We start from the raw sequence: 18144 nt of genomic DNA, 5'->3' as shown, positions 1-18144 counted from the left end.
GGCTGGACTTCACTGTGGTCTGACCTGGGGGGGACAATGGCTGGACTTCACTGTGGTCTGACCTAGGGGGACAGTGGCTGGACTTCACTGTGGTCTGACCTGGGGGCGACAGTGGCTGGACTTCACTGTGTTCTGACCTGGGGGGGACAGTGGCTGGACTTCACTGTGGTCTGACCTGGGAGATAGTGACCACGCTTCACTACATGGAAAGCATTTCTCAGCTGTAGAGCTTTGAAGATCTAAACTCTGAAAATTAAGTCCACAAACATCTGAGCAGTACAAATGCTCCAAAAATTCCTCTATAAATCAGCTGTTAGCTTCAACAAACAAAAGTTTGCTTCCTTTGGCAGCTTTCCATGGGAAATATTTGGAAATAGTTAAAGTTTCTAGGGCTGAGGAGATGGCTCACACAAAGAAACACTAGCCTCAGAAGGTTGATGACCCGAGGTCATTCCTGGAACCTGTGGAAGGAGCTGGCTGTGGTGGCTTGTGTGTCTGTCTCCCCGCTTTCCTATAGTGAGATGGGAAGTGGAGTCAGGAGGACTGCCAGGAAGACTGTGGCCAGCTAGTCTGGAGTCCACAGCACATCAGCAGACACAGTAAAAGAGACCCAGCCTTAATATGGTGGAAGGCCGCAAGAGCACAGTGCGAAGTTGTTCTCCGCCCTCGGTGTGTGCTGTGATGCACCCCCCCACTCCCCCCCCAGACAAATAAAAGAACAGTTAACATCTAGATGGATTTTGTGAAGAATACTATCTGTTGTAATTTTTGAAAGCTCGTAAAATTTAAGAAGCTGTAAGTTTTTTAGAAAATTGAACCTGTGTTATCTTCACTTTAAAAACGTTTATAGACACCATGACAAGAAAGTCTTGTCATGGTTCCATCTCAAGGTGGACTTCATAGTTTATATAGTTTAGATTGAGAGAGAGAGAGAGAGTGAGAACAAGGAAACATAGAAATTAAAAAAAAAGCCTTACCCCAAACCCAAAATAAACCAACAGAACCATGCAACTGGGTTGATGTGCACCCCTGTGATCCCAGCACTTGGGAAGTAGAGGTAGGAGAACAAGAGTTCAAGGTCACCCTTGATTGCAAAGTGAGTTCAAGGCCAGCTTGCATGAGACTTACAAGTCTCTAGCTTACATGAGACTCTGTCTAAAAGAAAGAAGATAGAACAAAAGCAGACAAATAAACCCAAAACACCACCAACTCCACCAAGAGATGAACATTCATAACGAGAGAAGAGCAGTATGAACTGTCACTCTTGACCAGTAGATTTAATCTACACAACAAAACCATAGTGTTGGTGTGACACCAAAATGCTTCCTAGAGAAGTGCATCAAGAAAGGGAATCCGGGCTTCAGCATAGGCTGTTGATCGTTCCCCCTCACAGTAGTTTAGGGACACATGCCATGCAAGAGCAGGAAGCTGGGAGCTGCTGAGTCCTCCTACTCAGTCTGACCCATGTGCAAAGCCTCACTGGCGTAAGGCAGTCTTTAGAGATGGAGACTCAGAGGCCAGGGAGGTGTTAAAGATCCTCCTCGATCATAACTTATTGATGGAGAGCACAGCAATCGAGAGACAGAGGCAGGTGGATCTCTGTGAGTTCAAGGCCAGCTTGCTATACATAGCAAGTTCTAGGCCAGCCAGGGCTGCATCGTGCGACTTTGCTTCAAACAAAACAAGACAGATAGACAAACAAAACCCTCAACTTACTGGTGAAGAACAATAAGTGGCACAACATATTAACTAACAAACAGTAAAATTGAATAAGAAATGCCAGAAACTCAGTAATTCAAAATTGAGAAAGCAACGAGCCATGTATGAACAGCATCGATAATAACCTTTTTGTTTTTGTTTTTTCAAGACAGGGTTTCTCTGTGCAGCCCTGGCTGTCCTGGAACTCGCTTTGTAGACCAGGCTGGCCTCGAACTCACAGAGTCTCCCTGTCTCTGCCTCCTGAGAGCTGGGATTAAAGGCATGCACCACCACCATCCAGTTAGTACTGAAGTCTTTAGAATAACTTCAGTATATACACTTGATGGAATTGAATTAAATACAACTACTTTTCTCTCTTTTTGCTTCATACTAAAAAAGATCCTTGATAATAACAGATTGAGTCAGGCACTAACTTTCAAAAGTTCAGTTCACAAGGACATAACTGTTTTCAGAAAATGTGATTTGTAGTTATGCATGTCCGAAGCGGGGGATGAATGTCTTGACCTCTAGCTGGGATATGTGTAGCTACCAGCCTTCATGAATAAGTTAAAATAATGCACCTTGGTTCTTTGATTTTGCTTTCTTTTCCTTTTAGAAAATAACATGGTAGTGGATTTTTGGTTGCTGGTGTTCACAGTGTGTAGGGTATAAAAATCTACTTATGTTTTCTATGTGAATTTACAGATAGTATTCAATGGCATTTGTGTGCCTGTATTTATGGAACTATGGGAACAGTCCCTGAAAGTGTAGGCTTATGTGCCTACATTTAAATTGTCATTTGTCACTATCCCATAATAGTCTTGCAGCCCAAGGAAACTGTGTACATTTAATTGAGCCACATCCGTGTTCTCTAGATTTGAATGGTGACTAATAATTTGATTGAATTCAGCAGATGTAATGGTTATTTTTCATGTTTAGCATGGGTTCAGCAAACCATTTGGCTTTCTTTTGGATTTACTTAGATACTTGAGCATGTTGCAGATTGCCTGGCAGACAGCAGTTGCTTGATGATTGAGCTCATGAATTTAATATATGGCTGTTGATTTATGATGTTCATTGATATCCTTTTGAGGGTTCCTCTTTTTTCCATTCATCACTTACTGTTAGCTAATTAAAAGGGAGCGATTTGAGTCTATACTAGAAAGAAAATTTTAATTTTGGTCTCTAAAAAGAAAAGTTTTAGAGAAGACAATAGGGTGGTTGACATAGCTTAAACTGTCAGATATGAAAGGTCCATCAACATCTCAGGGAGAGCGTTATGCCAAGAATAAAAAGAGTGGCTGAGTCAATGTGTAAGATCAGGAATAAATGACCAGGCACGGTTCCCGCGAACGGAGAATCAACGATTTAGTCATTTCTAACTGCACTGCTGTCCTTTCTCAGAGAAGTCCATGTTTGTTAAATTGTCAGTTCTCACATTCAGGTGGACTGCAGAAAAGTGAGTAGCTCCCCCTCCCCTCCAGGCAAGTGAGCTAGGAGGGCCCTCAGCTCCACACACTCATGTCCAGGTAGCTTGGAGTCAGGAGTCGAAAGGTGGCAGGCACCTTGTAGGAACTGCTCCACATGCTGAGGTTGAGAGAAGACGGTGACCTGCGTCTGTCTGTCCTGTGCTAACGCCCTTTGTTCTTCCCTTCTAGTCATACAGTTTATCAAGAAAGAAAATAGTGCACTACACCTGTTTCGACCAGCGGAAACGAGCGAACGCAGCCTTCTTGATAGGTGCTTACGCTGTGAGTACTTGATTTGGGATGCTTTCCGTGATCAAGTGGGCGGAGCCACGATGTTTCAGTTAAACCTCCAGCTAACACTGCTGTTAAATCTCAGGCCCCGTTCCAGTGGGACAGGAGGGATACTGATTAGGAATGGAAAGTGGACTGACATCAATGGAGTACTTACTCTGTTGTTATTATTATTATTATTATTAATTATTTTGTTTTTGATTGTTCTGAGTCAGAGTCTTCTCTATGGCTGGCCTGGGACTTACTAAGTAGTCCAGTCTGGTCTTAAATTGTAGATAGTTTTCTCGCCTCAGCCTCGGTAGTGTTAGGATTTCATGCATGAGCCATCTCGTCTAGATATAGGTTTATTTTTGGATAGTTAGTGAGAGACTCTTGGAATCATGAGTGTAGCTCGGATTCTACTGTTATCAGCATTTTAGTGCAAAGAACATCTATACCTAGCGAGGATATACCCAATAGGAAAAGATATGTATATGAGTGAAATATAATATTGTGGAGGTGTTCTTTTTGTAGGGGTTGGGGAGATAGAGCACATTCTAGACAGCAAAGGAGAGGCTTATTATTGTTAATTTTTTTTTATCAATCCATGCATTCATTTATACAAACATTTGCAATAGAAAAATGGAATATAAACCATGCAAATGTTACAGCCTCCCTAATTACTCAACATGATCTTTATAAAAGCGAAGTTTGAGTAGAAGTTTTGTTCTCTAAAAGCACAAAAGTGTCAGTATGAGTCCTATCTGAGCATGTCACAGATTCTGGAAGTTTCTGGATATGCTGGGACTGGTCCAAGAGAAGACAGAAGTCACCAGGGCTAAAATGTACCTCTACCCTGGACTAGCTCCTCAGGGCTGTATGTGATGCCCACGGACGAATATGCTGGTTCACAGGCAAGGGAGGATGCTGGCATTTCCGCTCATCCCCAGGAAAGACCGGTGTGTCTCTGAAGCCTGAATCTTGCCTCTGTGTGAGCTTTCCAGGCCTCATTTGCAGACCTCGAGGGAAGGCGCCGTGCTCTGTCACAGCAAGTCCAAGTTGCAGGGGGAGGGGCCAGTGGCACTGCCGGCAGGGAAGAGGACAAGCTGATAGTCACGTGTAAGCCTGGGGCTTGCTTCCGGGACTTGAGTCCCTAGTTCTTTTCACTTCTTTTGTAAACTGCGGGGTCACCCCTGGTGGCCCCTTTCCTTCTTCTTCTTCTATAGACAGCACGGGAAAGTATGAGGAGCAGAGGCTAAGAATCAATAAAAGATGGCTTTTTTGTCCTGAAGGGGTTCTGTGCTGAAGGGGTCAGGTCACCTTCTCTCTCTCCGCTTTATTTTTTCTCCTTGTCTGTAAAATGGGTGGGTTGGCTACCATGACTCCTAAATTTCCTTCCAAGTCTCCTTAGGATACGAGAATGATTTGTGGTGCCAGTCAGGCTATTGTTTTTTTTATCTTAAGAGCATACATGAAAAGCCAGCTCTTGGTGGGAAGGGTTGGTGAAATGCTAGTTGCTGAGTTAAGCAGGCACGCTATTTTTTTTTTTAACCTTACACTGATAATTGACACTCCCTTGATTGACAGCATGATTAAATATGGAAAGGCTGTACTGATCTCTCGACTCAAGCCATGAACCAAGCATGTCTTTCCTATGGGGCTGTGATGTTTTGTGAGCATGTTATTCTTAGGTCCTTTGTCATAAAAGACCTCTGTCAGGTATCCATTTGCATATTTCTCTCTCTCCCTTTCTCCCTCCCTCCCTCCCTCCCTCCCTCCTCTCCCCCCTCCCCACTTCCTTCCTCTTACCTTCCCACCTGTCATCCAGCTTTGTTTAGAGTGGGCTTTCACCAGCTACCGCTAGAATTTTGAACTGACGTCTAGCTATTACACCTGCATTGAGCTCAGGAGAATGTAGCCTGAGATAAACAAATGGAGGCGTTTCTGTCACTTTAAAGCGACCCTAGGAGAAAGAGCAGGTCTGGCCTGGTGGGAGAAGTGCTGAGCACAGCGTGAGCTTGTCTTACACCTAGTCACAGTCCTGAGTGTAAAGTGATTTTTCTTGTCTTGGCCATTTCCCAGCTGACCTTTCTGATTTTGTAAATGTGCTCCTTAGAAAGATTAAAAAAACAAAAACCAAAACCAAAAAACTGTTATATAAAAATGACCTTCAGAATTGTGGTTGTTTCTTAAGAGAGATTTATGCCTTTGCTTCATGTATCTGTATGCACTTAATTGTTGACACAATTCTTATAAGATAGTAATAGGAGTTCTACGTATCAGTTAATTTTATTAGTGTTGCTAGGAGGGGAAGTCTCATTCTTATGAGGGAATCTTCTCTGGCTGTGAACAGGCCTCTAACTTGGGAGCAGCCATGTAATCCATGAGACAAAGCAGGTATATGTGTTTTATCAGAGCGATGACCCGAAGAGTGAAGACGAGTCTCTTTAAATGTGCCGCCAGCCATCGTTGCAGTGGCGTTGACTCACGCCTTGAGACAGGTCCTCTCTGAGCTCTCATTTTCTCATTGATAAGATTTGGATAATAGCAGGGCTTCCCTGCTTATTGTGCAGAATTATTATGAAGGTCAAACATCCAACTGTCTGTTGGAAAGCACCACATTATATATCTAAATTATCACAAATTTATTGTAACAAAGCATACCCTTCCCCTGTCTATCCCAAACTGACTCATTTCCCCACTAACCACCCCTGTTTCAGAAAAGTTAACTCTTACTATTGATGAGCCAGATCAAAAGTTAGTTGTCACTTCTCTTCCTCAGTCCCCTCACCCCACATTACAGACTTAATCAGAAGTGTGACTGCCTCGAACTCTTAAAATGCATATTGAACCAGAATGCAACTTTCCATTTACTGCTGTTACCTAGGCCAAGACACTGCCATCTGTTTCCTTGATTACTCCCGTAGCTTCGAGCATTTCTTCCTGCATTCCTTTTCGTATTCTTGTTTCCCTTTGAACTTACTTTCCATGTAATTGTCAGGGTGGTCTTTAAAAAATGCAAGTGAGATCACACCATGACCCTGGTTTTAATCTGATGGCTGACTGTTCTTGGCATCTATTCCTTTTTGATTGGCACCTGTGTGGCATCATGACCTCCATGCCCATTGTCCTCCCGTCATGCTGGCCTTCTAACTGAATACCACACACCTTCTCTCACCTGAAGCCTCTATTTAGAACTTTTTTTTTTTTTTTTTTTTGGTTTTTCGAGACAGGGTTTCTCTGTGTAGCTTTGGAGCCTATCCTGGAACTCGCTCTGTAGACCAGGCTGGCCTTGAACTCATAGAGATCCACCTGCCTCTGCCTCTCGAGTGCTGGGATTAAAGGCGTGCGCCACCACGCCCAGCCTTTTATCTAGAATATTCTTACTTCTGACCTTTGCATACTTGTTTTTTTTTTTTTTCCCCCAAAGTTACTGTCTTGGAGCTTTTTCTCAAACTCTGCCCTGCTCCCCAACCCTGTTCACCTCCTAGTTCTTTGCTATTTTTATTTTCCTGGTAGCACCCAGTCTTTGAAGTTACTCATGTGCTCATGCGATTGCCTCCTTATTATCTCTTTCCCAGACCAAAGGGTAGGGACCTTATCTGTTTTGTTCATTGCCCTGTCTGGAGGATGATAAAATATTTAACGAGGGGTTAGGTCCAGGCATTTGCTAGTTGAGTTGGAAGCTGGCCACAAGGCTGAGGCAGAGTCCTAGAAGCTTCCTGCTGTGCTGAATCACGGGTAGGTCTAGGGTGGGAGGTGACCACACGGAAGACACTAGAATGTCCAGTGGGGAAAGGTCGGGTGTCACGAGCAGCAGCTATTTCCTAGCTGGGTCTGAGCACCACACATCCAGTTCAGGGCCACACTGGCTGCAAGGTAGATGGCTATAGATAAACATTGGATGAATAAGCCCACTGTGAAGGGGCAAGTTGGACGTAAGGTATAAATGGTGTCTTTCCCTTTCTCAGAATATCTGAGGCCATGTGTAAGCCAATTGATACAGGCATAACAAATAAGAATGACTTGTCTTTTTTTAAAAAAAAACTTTCATTATTCTAATTGTTTTGATGGTAAAATGCACATTTCATACAACTTATTATTAGAGACAAAATCAACAACAACAACAACAACAAAAAAAAAAAAACCAGGGTCTTAGATATATCTTGGGGCTGTGTGGTCAGGGTGACTCTGAACTTCTGATTCTATAGTCACAGACCACCATGCCCACCCAGTCTCTCTGCAGGGCTGGGGATCGATCCCAGGATGTCAAGTATGCTAGGAAGCATTCCACTGGCACAGGTATAGCCCAGCTCTTGGAACCATTTTTTAGCAGCTAGTTCCATGGTACTGGTTACCTTCCCGAGGCTGAGCTTTGTTTACAGTTTCTCTCGTAGGTGATTTCCAGGATGGCTTAGAAGCTTTTGTGTTTGTTTCCTTGTCTGTAAGCATGGCGAGTCTAGTTAAAGCCCTTTCTTCTAGAACTGTTATCAAAAAAGAAAGAAAGAAAGAAAGAAAGAAAAAGATAAAATACAGAGAAACCTCATGTTCATTGGGGACTCACAGTAAGGCCAGGCTGCTAGATGGATGTGGTCGCTGGAGATCATAGTGATATATACTGGTGAGGTCTCTTCACTTTCTAAGGTAGCCTCCTGTGCTTACCTTGAAATCTTTTCCTTGCTGGAGATCTACATCATAGATTAACAGGGTGTAGTCCGAGCCAGACATTATGTCTGCACTGGGGATGACCAGGCTGAGATTTGTGGACTTTCTAACCAAGCATGTCTGTCTTTTATTTTGTAGTTACGCATAAGACTGTTAGTATGGTTTTATTGTGCTAGTATGTCACCTTTTATTGTGCTAGTATAGACTCTGGAATCAGACGGCTCACGTTTGAATAAGGTAGTTCCTCGCCAGTGCATTACTTGGCGTAGTTATAGAATCAGGATGCTTAGATCACAGGAACACCCAAACGTTCTCATGTGACTTGAAGAAAATAGCTTTCATAAATTATATTAATGAGGGGCTGGAGAGATGGCTCAGTGGTTAAGACCATTGACTGCTCTTCCAGAGGACCCGGGTTCGAGTCCCAGCCCCTACCTGGCTGCTAGCAACTGTCTGTAATTCCAGTTCTAGGGGTATCTTGCACCCTCTTCTGGTCTCTGTGCATGAATGTGATGCACAGACACACATGCAGTCAAAATACTCATATACATAAAATAAAAAAAATAAGTGTAAATCTTAAAAAAAATTAAATTATTGAGGCTCTTGCCATGAAGTTCAAGATCAAGTTCTTATTCTGTGTTATTGTATTTAGTTCACAGGCCTGTAACAGTTAGGTCAAAGAGAATTTGGTCCAGGTCATGATGTCTGAAGAAATAGGGGGTGGGTATATATGTATGAGAAATTATAATAAATGTGGGTTTTTTTTTTTTTGGTTTAAAAATTAAGTTTAGAGTTAAGAATTAAGAATTTTTGATTAGCTATAGTGGTGAATGTCTATACATCCAAGATTTGGGAGGTTGAAACAGGAGGAATGGTGAACTTGAGTTAGCCTGGGCTACATAGTGAGTTCAAGTCCAGTCAGCCCGAAGCAAGAGGAAACAAATGATTTTCAGAGATGCTGAGGATGCTTAAGCAGGGATGACAGCCCCATTGTCGCCTCCTGTGCTTACCTTGAAATCTTTTCCTTGCTGGAGATCTACATCATAGATTAACAGGGTGTAGCCCGAGCCAGACATTATGTCTGCACTGGGGACGACCAGGCTGAGGTTTGTGGACTTTCTAACCATGCATGTCTGTCTCTTATTTTGTAGACTACACATAAGGCTGTTAGTACGGTTTTGTTGTGCTAGTATGCCACCTTCTAATTGGAAGGTGCCATTCCCCATCTGGCTGGAAAGCAGCACCGTGGCACAGCCAGATGTGAACCCACTCAGCAGCTGTGTGCCATGAGTAGTAGTGAACCCACTCGGCTTTGAACCCACACAGTAGCTGTATGTCATAAGCAAGCTTTTACTTATTCAAACTCCTGTTCTCTCATCTTTAGGAACAGGGATAATAATACGATGTTTAATCAGGGCATGGAGGCTGAAGGAGGCCTTGCCTATAAAGGTGATGTTGCAACCGTGTTCTAAGCAGTTAGAAATCCTTGGAAGTTCTGGGGCGAGGGAGGTTGTGTGGCCTTCCCAAGTTTTCTGTGTCAGTTGCCTCCTCCTGGTCCTTGTTTTGTGCTTAGACCCTTGACCACAGGTCTGAACATCTGACAGCCCCCTCCCTCCCTCCCTCCCTCCCTCCTTTTGTGACCCTGCTCCTTGCCAACCCAGTGTGTGCACAAGTCCTTCCTTGGCTCAGTAGCAATCAGGTGGTTGTTAATCCGATTATTGCTTGTTATGATTCTTCAGATGTGAATATGAGCTTTTTCCATTCCTCCTCCAGGATGGGATTTTCATGTTTGAAGGAAGAATCTATTTAAACCAAATGAACTCTCTTGTGAGATGTGTAGTCAGGTTTTGATTACTTCATTAAATATTTATTTAGCTCCTATGAACCTCACGACACCATGGTGGATTCTAAAGAATATAAATAAGTAAATAAATACATATTAAAAAAATTCAGCTTAAAATATGACCTTTAATCCCAGAAGCCAGAGGCAGGAGGATCTCTGTGAGTTTGAGGCCAGCCTGGTCTGCAAAGCGAATTCCAGGACAGTCAGAGCCATTGCACAGAGAAACCCTGTCTTGAAAACCAAACCAAACCAAACCAAACCAAAACCAAACCAAACCAAACCAAACCAAACCAAACCAAACCAAACCAAACCAAACCACACACAAAAAAGGAGAACACATGAGCAGTAAATTAATTGTGAAAAATATGCAGTAGATATGAAGCTTGGAGAAATGGGAATTCAGTCAATAAATGCTTTGGAACAGATACCACGCAACAGGTGCAGAGTTCAAAGAGTTGAAGGTAAATGACTCCTACCTTCTGCTGTTACTGTGAGGACTTGGGGCTAAACATGGAGTTGGGGTGGGGGGGACTGGGATGGCCGATCCCAGCAGGCCAAGTTGGTAAGGAAGTTGTCACAGAAGGGGAAAGCACGGAGGAGAGGATGGGGAATTTAAAAAGAGATTAATTTAACAAGAAGCTGTGGGGAGAGGCTTCCTTTTTTCTTTTCCTTAATAAAAAAAAAAAGCTTCAATGTAGCTTCAACGTGTTTCCTTTCGTGGGGCTATAATGGAGTCTGAGCCCCCTTTACTGAGCGTATTTTGCTGCTCAGCTGACCCCACCACAGGTACAGGACAGTTTACCACTTAATATTGTCTGCATTTTTTTTTTATAGCATGTAAAACATGTTTCTGAACTATAAATGTTGTTGTATTTGTTCTTAGCCCAGTGCTGAGGCATGGTTTCAAGTGTTCTCTTTTAAAAGTAGATTATTTTTAGTCTTTAGATTGCTAGAAGGAGGATTCATAGTGATTTTCTTTTCTTTCTTTTTCAAGCATAGTGTTTGAGGCTTGAGGAACAGATTGTTGTACTTAAACTAGTTTGTACAGTTGGCATTATGTGGAATTTTAAATTTTATGCACGCTGTAATTTTTATTTATTTATTTATTTATTTATTTATTTAGTGTGTGTGTGTGTGTGTGTGTGTGTGTGTGTGTGTGTGTGTGTGTGTGTGTGTGTGTGTGTAGACGTGTGTGTCACAGCAGCCCGACAGTAGAGGTCAGAGAACAACAGGTGGGACTTTGCCCTCTCCTCTCCTTCTACCCAGGGGCTTCCAGGCTTCCAGGGGTTGAACTCAGGAGTCATGCTCTGTAGCAAGTGACTTTATCAGCTGAGCCATCTTTCTGTCCCTACTTGCTTATCTGTTGGGTATGAACCTTACAGTTTTGGAAATTTAATTGCTAAAACTATCACTTCATTATTCTTAGTGGTGGTGTTTCTTTTGTTTTTTTGAGATAGGGTGCTACATAGCTCAACCTGGTCCAGAACTCACCGTGTAGCCCGAGCTGGCTTTGAACTCCATATCTGCCTCCTGTCTCACAGCAGGTGTCCTGGTCCTTTCTGCCTCTTCTCCCACAGTGTCCCCTGAGCCTTGGGTGTTAAGGCTTGTGTTGTAGATGTACATAGTGGGGCTGGGCATCCCATGGTCAGTTAGAACAGAATTAATTAAAAGTGGTTAAAGGAAGTGTACATGTGTTTACATTACTGGACGTTGATGTCTGTGGCTAATTGCACGTTTGTTTTGCTGTTCTGACCAACCGTGTTACTTCCTTTCTTTATGAACTTAGGATTCATCTGTGAATTATAACTTCTGAACTGCTTTAACTTATCATGAAATCTGTAGATTCAACATGTTACTTAAAAGATAGGCAAAACATTATCAAGAACAATGTTGGTTCAAAATAATAAGGGCGTTTATATTAAGCACTTATTAAAGCAGGAACTCAGCAGATGTGAGAGATGAGCGGCCTGTCATCCTTCCCTGTGGCTTCCTTGTAAATCTAACCATAGCATCCTGCGGAGAGGAAGGGAGGGGCGGGACATGGCTGCGGCTGACTGGTTTCCTGTTTGCAGTTCCTTCCTTTAGTGGGTTGATAGGAAAGTACTCTTTTGTGACATTGCCTGTAAATGGGCCAGGTTTTTGTTCTTGTAAGCCTGTGTTTTCGGTGACTTTGAAACAGCTCAGGCTCCCTAAAAATTGTACGTTGTTCTTCAGTCTCTCCAAGACTGGTGTTCTGCTTGCCTTTTGCCCACGGGGAGCACAACTACCACTATCCCATAGTCAGCTCTCCTCCTAGCTGTGAGCTAGGAAAAATAGCTGTTTCCTTTTGGTTTGCAGAAGGCATCTCTGTCAATTTACTGCATAAATATTTTCAGTATTTTGTTTTTATCTGCTCCTGCTGGTACGCTGGAAACAAGCCTCCTCTGGGCTCAAACAAGCTACCAAACACATCTGCATGTCACAGAGTGAGCTCAGGGCCAGAGCGCTTGCCTAGCCTGTTTAAAGTCTGGTTCAGTCCCTACCACTGAGATGGCTCAGCAGGAGAAGGTGCTCAACTGAGCAAATCTGCCATCCTGAGGTTGATTCTGGAGCCCACTTAAACACAGAAGGAGAGAGCCAGCTTCACAAAATTGTCCTCTGAACTCCAGATGTGACCCCCTCTATTATGTACACAACAACACTGTATAAAGAAAAAGAGAGAGAGAGAGAGAGAGAGCTGGGAGGGTAACAAATGTTCACATACCTGTTATCCCAGGGTGATTGCCACAGGTTCAAGGCCCGTCTGAGATAGAGAATGAGAACCCCCTCCCCGATGTGTGTGTTTATGCATATATAACTATGTATCTTTATTACATGCACTCATGAAAATAAGAATTAAAAAGCCCCTTAGAATCCTTATGACATTTCCTATGGTGGGACTGTGGCTTTTGGTGTATTTACCATGCCTTCCGTGAGACCATGTCCTGAGCATGTGTCCTTGAACATCCCTGGCGTTTGCTGTTCCCATTTGTATAGCTTTCTGGATGGAGCAAGCTCACAGTCAGACATGTGCTCATGCAGGCCCACAGGCTTCCTCTCCAACAGGACAAGTTTACTAGGCTATATGAAGTAGGAAGTAAAACTTCTAAGTTTTATGCAAAGCGATGTTACTTAATGATCCTACTGGGGTAAAATTTAAAAGTCTATGCGAGGGTTTTGCTGTTTTCTCTTACCTTTAAAATAAACACGTTAGGTTAGAAGACTAGATCCACTTTTGCAGGGCGGATGGAGTCTCCATAGGACACTCATCAGGAGAGCCCTGCTTCAGGCCTGCTAGACACCCAGTTGGACAGATCCAGTGGCTTGTCCAAGATCAATTTCATTTCTTGAAGAGAAAGACCAGAACGAAGTCTCTAGGCTGGAGCTTTGTTGAGGCAGAGATAACCGAAGCTCCTCTTTGAATCCTAGCAGCTAAAGGATCGAGGAGAGCGTGCAGGGAGCAGTCGCCGCTCTTCTGTGAAAAAGTGGTACTGTAGTGTTTCAAATACACAGCCGTGTGGTTCTTCCAGATGACAACTGAGTGCTGATCCTGGCTTACTGGGTGAACACCCACTCACCCCTGAGTTCCAGCCAGATGCAACCGTAGCTCTTTTCAGATCTGTTCTGATAATGTTTGTGGATGATTTAGGGGAGGTCTGAGCGGGAGGTGGAGTGATGGGGGAATGGGAGAAGGAAGTGGGTGAGGCTAGTATCTCAGGATAGAAATCTTTCCCCTTTCTGCCTTACCCCACATGCACACACACTATTCAAATATATAATTGAACCCAAAAGTTCATGACGTCATAGGGCAGCTCCTTTCTTCTCCCCTGCTTCCTTTTTTGAGACAAGGATCTTACGCAGCTCAGGCTCAGACTCAAGCTGTAGCTGAGGATGGGCTTGGATTTCTGATGTAACTGCTTCTACCTCTCAAGTGCTTGGGATTCCAAGTGTGTATGCCACCACACATAGTTACACAAGGTGCTGGAGACTGAACCCAGGGCCTTGTGCATGCTAGGCAAGCACTCTACCAGATGAGTCCCATCTCCAGCCCATGGGGAGGTTTTCACATTACAGTGTGTGGGGCGTGCTATTTTCTTTTGTTCTGTTTTATTAAAAAAAATCAGTGTGGGGATGTAGTTCAGTTGGCAGGATGCTTGCCGAGCATGCCTGAATCCTTAGGTTCAAGCCCTAGTATCACTTAGGGCATAGCGGCAGATGCCTGTAATCCCAGCATCTGGGGAGATAGAAACACGAGGATCTGGACTTCAAAGTCATTCTCTACTATACAGAGAAGTCAAGCTGGGCTACATGATAAGACTGTCTCAAACAAGACAAAATCGGAACTGGGGATGTTTTTGCAGGTCTTTTAGGGCCGGGATTTTGGCACTGAATGTGTGGGTAATTGTTTGGCTTCTTATGATTAGTGCTTAACTATCATGGTCAAGTTGAAGGAAAACTGTCGGTATTTTGAACTTCCCATTGCTAGATTTTAGTCAGCTGGGACTGGAGGCACAAGAAGAGCTGTTTACTTTAAATGCTCAAATAATGCGGCTTCTCCTTATCACGTTATCATTCCAATCATTGTGTTACCTTCAAACTTCTCTCAAGGCTTTTCCTCCTTTTTTCCTGGCAGCCAAATGGGCTGCTGAGAGTAACCTTGAATGAGAAAAGCCCGTGCTTGGGTGTCAACTTGGGGCCCTGCATAGGCAGCCAGAGCCTGCTAAGTCTGAATTAAGAGAGTCCGAATGTTCTCAAACCTTTTTTTTTAGGTTTATAATGGATTTTGGATTGAATAATTTTTTTTATTCATTTTGCATACCAACCACAGATTCCCCCTCTCATCCCTTCTCCCACTCCCCCCCCTAATTCCCTCCTACAACAGGGTAACTTCTCCCATGGGGGGACAGCTAAGCCTGGTACATTCAGTTGAGGCAGGACCCAGCCCCTCCCTGCTGCATCAAGGGTGAGTAAAGTGTCCAACCATAGGTAATGGGCTCCCGAAAGCCAGCTCATGCACCAGGGATAGATCCTGATCCCACTGCCAGGGGCCCCTCAAACAGACCAAGCTACACCATTGTCTCCCGTATGCAGAGGGCCTTGTCTGGTTCCTTGTAGGTTCCACAGCTGTCGGTCTAAAGTACGTGAGTTCCTTTGAGCTTGGTTCAGTTGTCTCTGTAGATTTCCCCATCATGATCTTGACCCCCCTTGCTCATATAATCCCTCTTCCCTCTCTTTGACTGGACTCCTGAAGCTTGGCCTGGTGCTTGGTTGTGGGTCTCTGTATCTGCTTCCATCAGTTACTGGATGAAGGCTTTCTTGGTCCAATCGGAGCTGGTGGAGTCTGTCGGATTACATAATTTTAATGTGTGAATTTTAGTTCAAGACCCCCCCCCCCATACACACACAAGCTGAATGTGGTGGTACACACATGTAATTCCAACATTCGAAGGCTGAGGCTGGGTGATTGCGAGTGCCAGGCTAGCCTGGGCTACATAGTTACACCCTGTCTCAAACAAAAGAACAAACTCCTCCAAAACCCTAAACCCAAACCAACCAACCAACCAACCAACCAACCAACCAACCAATCAAACGAACAAAAAAACCCAAAAGGAGAGAAAGAAATTCCATTTGATATAAGGCATTCAATTATATTTATAGACATTTATATATTATATATTAAATTATATCCTTTTTCCATTGTGGAAAGTGAATTAAGTCATTAAAAACCCTCTCCACCTGCAACTTCCTGAACAGCAGCTCCTGTTCAGCTTGCTCTGTAGACATCACTAAGATACTTAGCATTTGAGCTGTGGTTGCTACATTAGTAAACATAGACCGTGACCCTGTGAGGCACTGGGACTGTGCCCACGGGAGCCACGAGGTCCCCAGGTTAGTGCTTGATCTTTTCTCCTTTCCCTTCCCACTTCCTCTTCTCCTGGCTCTCTCCCTCTCCCTCTTCCCCCCTTCCCCTACATCCCCCCATCCCCCCATCTCCCAAGTCTTGCTCTGTAGCCCTGGGTAGCCTCAGTCTTTACTAATCCTCCTGCTCTGCCTCCTGTGTCTTTATTAGGTTTTTCCTTGTTGCTCTCCTGCCTCAACCTTGCTGACCTGGTCCTGTCTTTCTCAAGTCTTCCATGACAGAAGCTTGAAGGGCTTTTGGCCTTTCATTCTGTAGATCCAGGTTATTTTATTTTATTTTTTTATAGATAGTGACCTAAAGCTGGAGATTTACTTTGGCCGAAAAGTCATGGTTAACAAAGTAGCTTTGCTGGCTGTTTCCTTCACCTTTGCCTGCAGGAAACAGTTAAAGTGGCTCCTCGATCTCATAAAGCTGTTTAGTAGGGGTGACATTCGTGGTTGACACGTTCAAACTAATGAGCAGAGGGACAAGCCTTCCTGTGGGACTGAGCATACTGCAGGCTGAGTCAGATCTACCATTCTGTTCAGCAGTCAGTGTGAGTCATTCAGTGGGCTTGTTTGGGGGAACTTCTTATTCTATCAAAGTAATACATAACTTTTTGTAGACAGCCTCTTCCTGGTGTTTCTCCTCCCTGACCCGTCTGACTCCCTCAGCCTCCTGTCCCTGATGCCCACAGTGTCATTCCTACCATCTCACTCGAAACAAAGCTGGAGTATGACTTTTCTCCCGTTGCCTCTAATGACTAGGACGAGCTTCCCAGAGTCACTTCTCCACAGTCTCTCCCCTAGAGAGAGTTTCTGGAGAAAAGAAGATGCTCACTCATATCCATGTCCCCTGTGCCCAACTTAGTATCTGTCTCAGTGGTTTTAGTGAGTTAGGGAATGAATGAGCTAGGAACCTCCCTGCAGAGGATTCAGAGTCCCAGACATGAGTAATCACGTGTTGAGCATGTAAAAGTGGTGCAGATGGAATTCCAGTTCAGTTTCTCCATCATTACAATACCCAGTGTGACAGACGATTCCTCATTACCTCTGATACCATTTTCTGAGATTTCAGCCAACCGTAGCCCTAACGTATTTAATGGGAAAATTCCAAAAATAATTCATTAGTTTTAATTTGTGTACCATTTTCTTACTTCCTGGTTCTATCCCATGGAGGCTGTGAATTATCCCTGTGTCCAGTAGATCCACACTCTGTATCCTACCTGCCTGATAGTTACCTACTGTCTTAGTTTGGGTTTCTATTCCTGTGAAGAGATGCCATGACCACAGCAAATTTTTTTTTAGTCGAGACATGAAGGTGTGCGTCACCACCACCCAGCCACAGCAACTCTTATAAAGAAAACATTTATTTGGGATGGCTCACTTACAATTTCAGAGGTCCAGTCCATTATTGTGATGATGGGGAGCATGGTGGCATGAACACAGACATGGTCCTGTAGAAGTAGCTGGGAGTTCTACATCTTGCAGGCAACAGGAAGTCAATTGAGACACTAGGTGATATCCTGAACATAGAAAACCTCAAAACCCACCCCCACAGTGACACACTTACTCTAACAAGGCCATACCCACTCCAACGAAGTCACACCCCTTAATAGTACCACTTCCTATAAGATTATGACAGCCAATTATAGTCAAACTACCACATTCCACTCTCTGGCCCTCATAAACTTGTAATAGTATCATAATGTAAAATGCATTTAGTCCAACTTCAAAAGTCCCCATAGTCTATTACAGTCTCAACAATGTTTTAAAGTCCGAAGTTCAAAGTCTCTTCTGAGATTCATGCAATCTCTTAACTGCAATCCCCTATAAAATCAAAATAAAAAAACAGATCACATACTTCCAACATATAATGGCACAGGATATACATTACCATCCCAAAACGAAGTAAGGAAATACTGGACCAAATCAAGACTGAAAACCAACTGGGCAAACTCCAAACTCTGCATCTTCATGTCTGATGTCAAAACACTCTTCCGATCTCCAACTCCATTCAGTGTTGTTGACTGCAACACACTTCTCTCTTGGGCTGCTTCCACTCCCTGTTAGCAGCTTTTGCCAGCAGGTATCCCACAACTTTGGCACCTCTAACATCTTGGGTTTTCCAAGACAATCTAGATTTCACAGCTTCATGAAATAGCTTCTCTAGGCCTTCATTCAGGGACACCCCTGATACATGCCTGGCCTCAGAGTTTTTCCTTAGTCATGGAGGCAAATTCCATAACACATTTCTTCTATCCTTAACTCTAAAGCCAGAAC

The 18144-nt window shown here is 43.7% G+C and overlaps 1 protein-coding gene across 2 annotated transcripts in view; it reads left to right on the top strand.

The window, feature by feature from the left end:
• Cdc14a (cell division cycle 14A) overlaps positions 1–18144 on the top strand; it is a 170207-nt gene that overhangs the window by 29587 nt on the left and 122476 nt on the right. For both annotated transcript variants that reach the window (XR_008216438.1, XM_052730935.1), the window contains exon 4: positions 3357–3449. Coding sequence is in view for 1 of the 2 variants with exons in the window: in XM_052730935.1 (XP_052586895.1) it covers positions 3357–3449 (93 nt within the window). In the remaining variant the exon portion in view is untranslated. The remainder of the gene's footprint in view (positions 1–3356; positions 3450–18144) is intronic.

The sequence above is a fragment of the Peromyscus californicus genome, unplaced genomic scaffold, assembly GCF_007827085.1.
Source record: "Peromyscus californicus insignis strain IS unplaced genomic scaffold, ASM782708v3 Scaffold_9__1_contigs__length_137607984, whole genome shotgun sequence".
Classification (NCBI taxonomy): domain Eukaryota; kingdom Metazoa; phylum Chordata; class Mammalia; order Rodentia; family Cricetidae; genus Peromyscus; species Peromyscus californicus.
The sequence above is the reverse complement of the archived record's forward strand: the minus strand, read 5'-3'. Positions and strand labels throughout refer to the sequence as shown.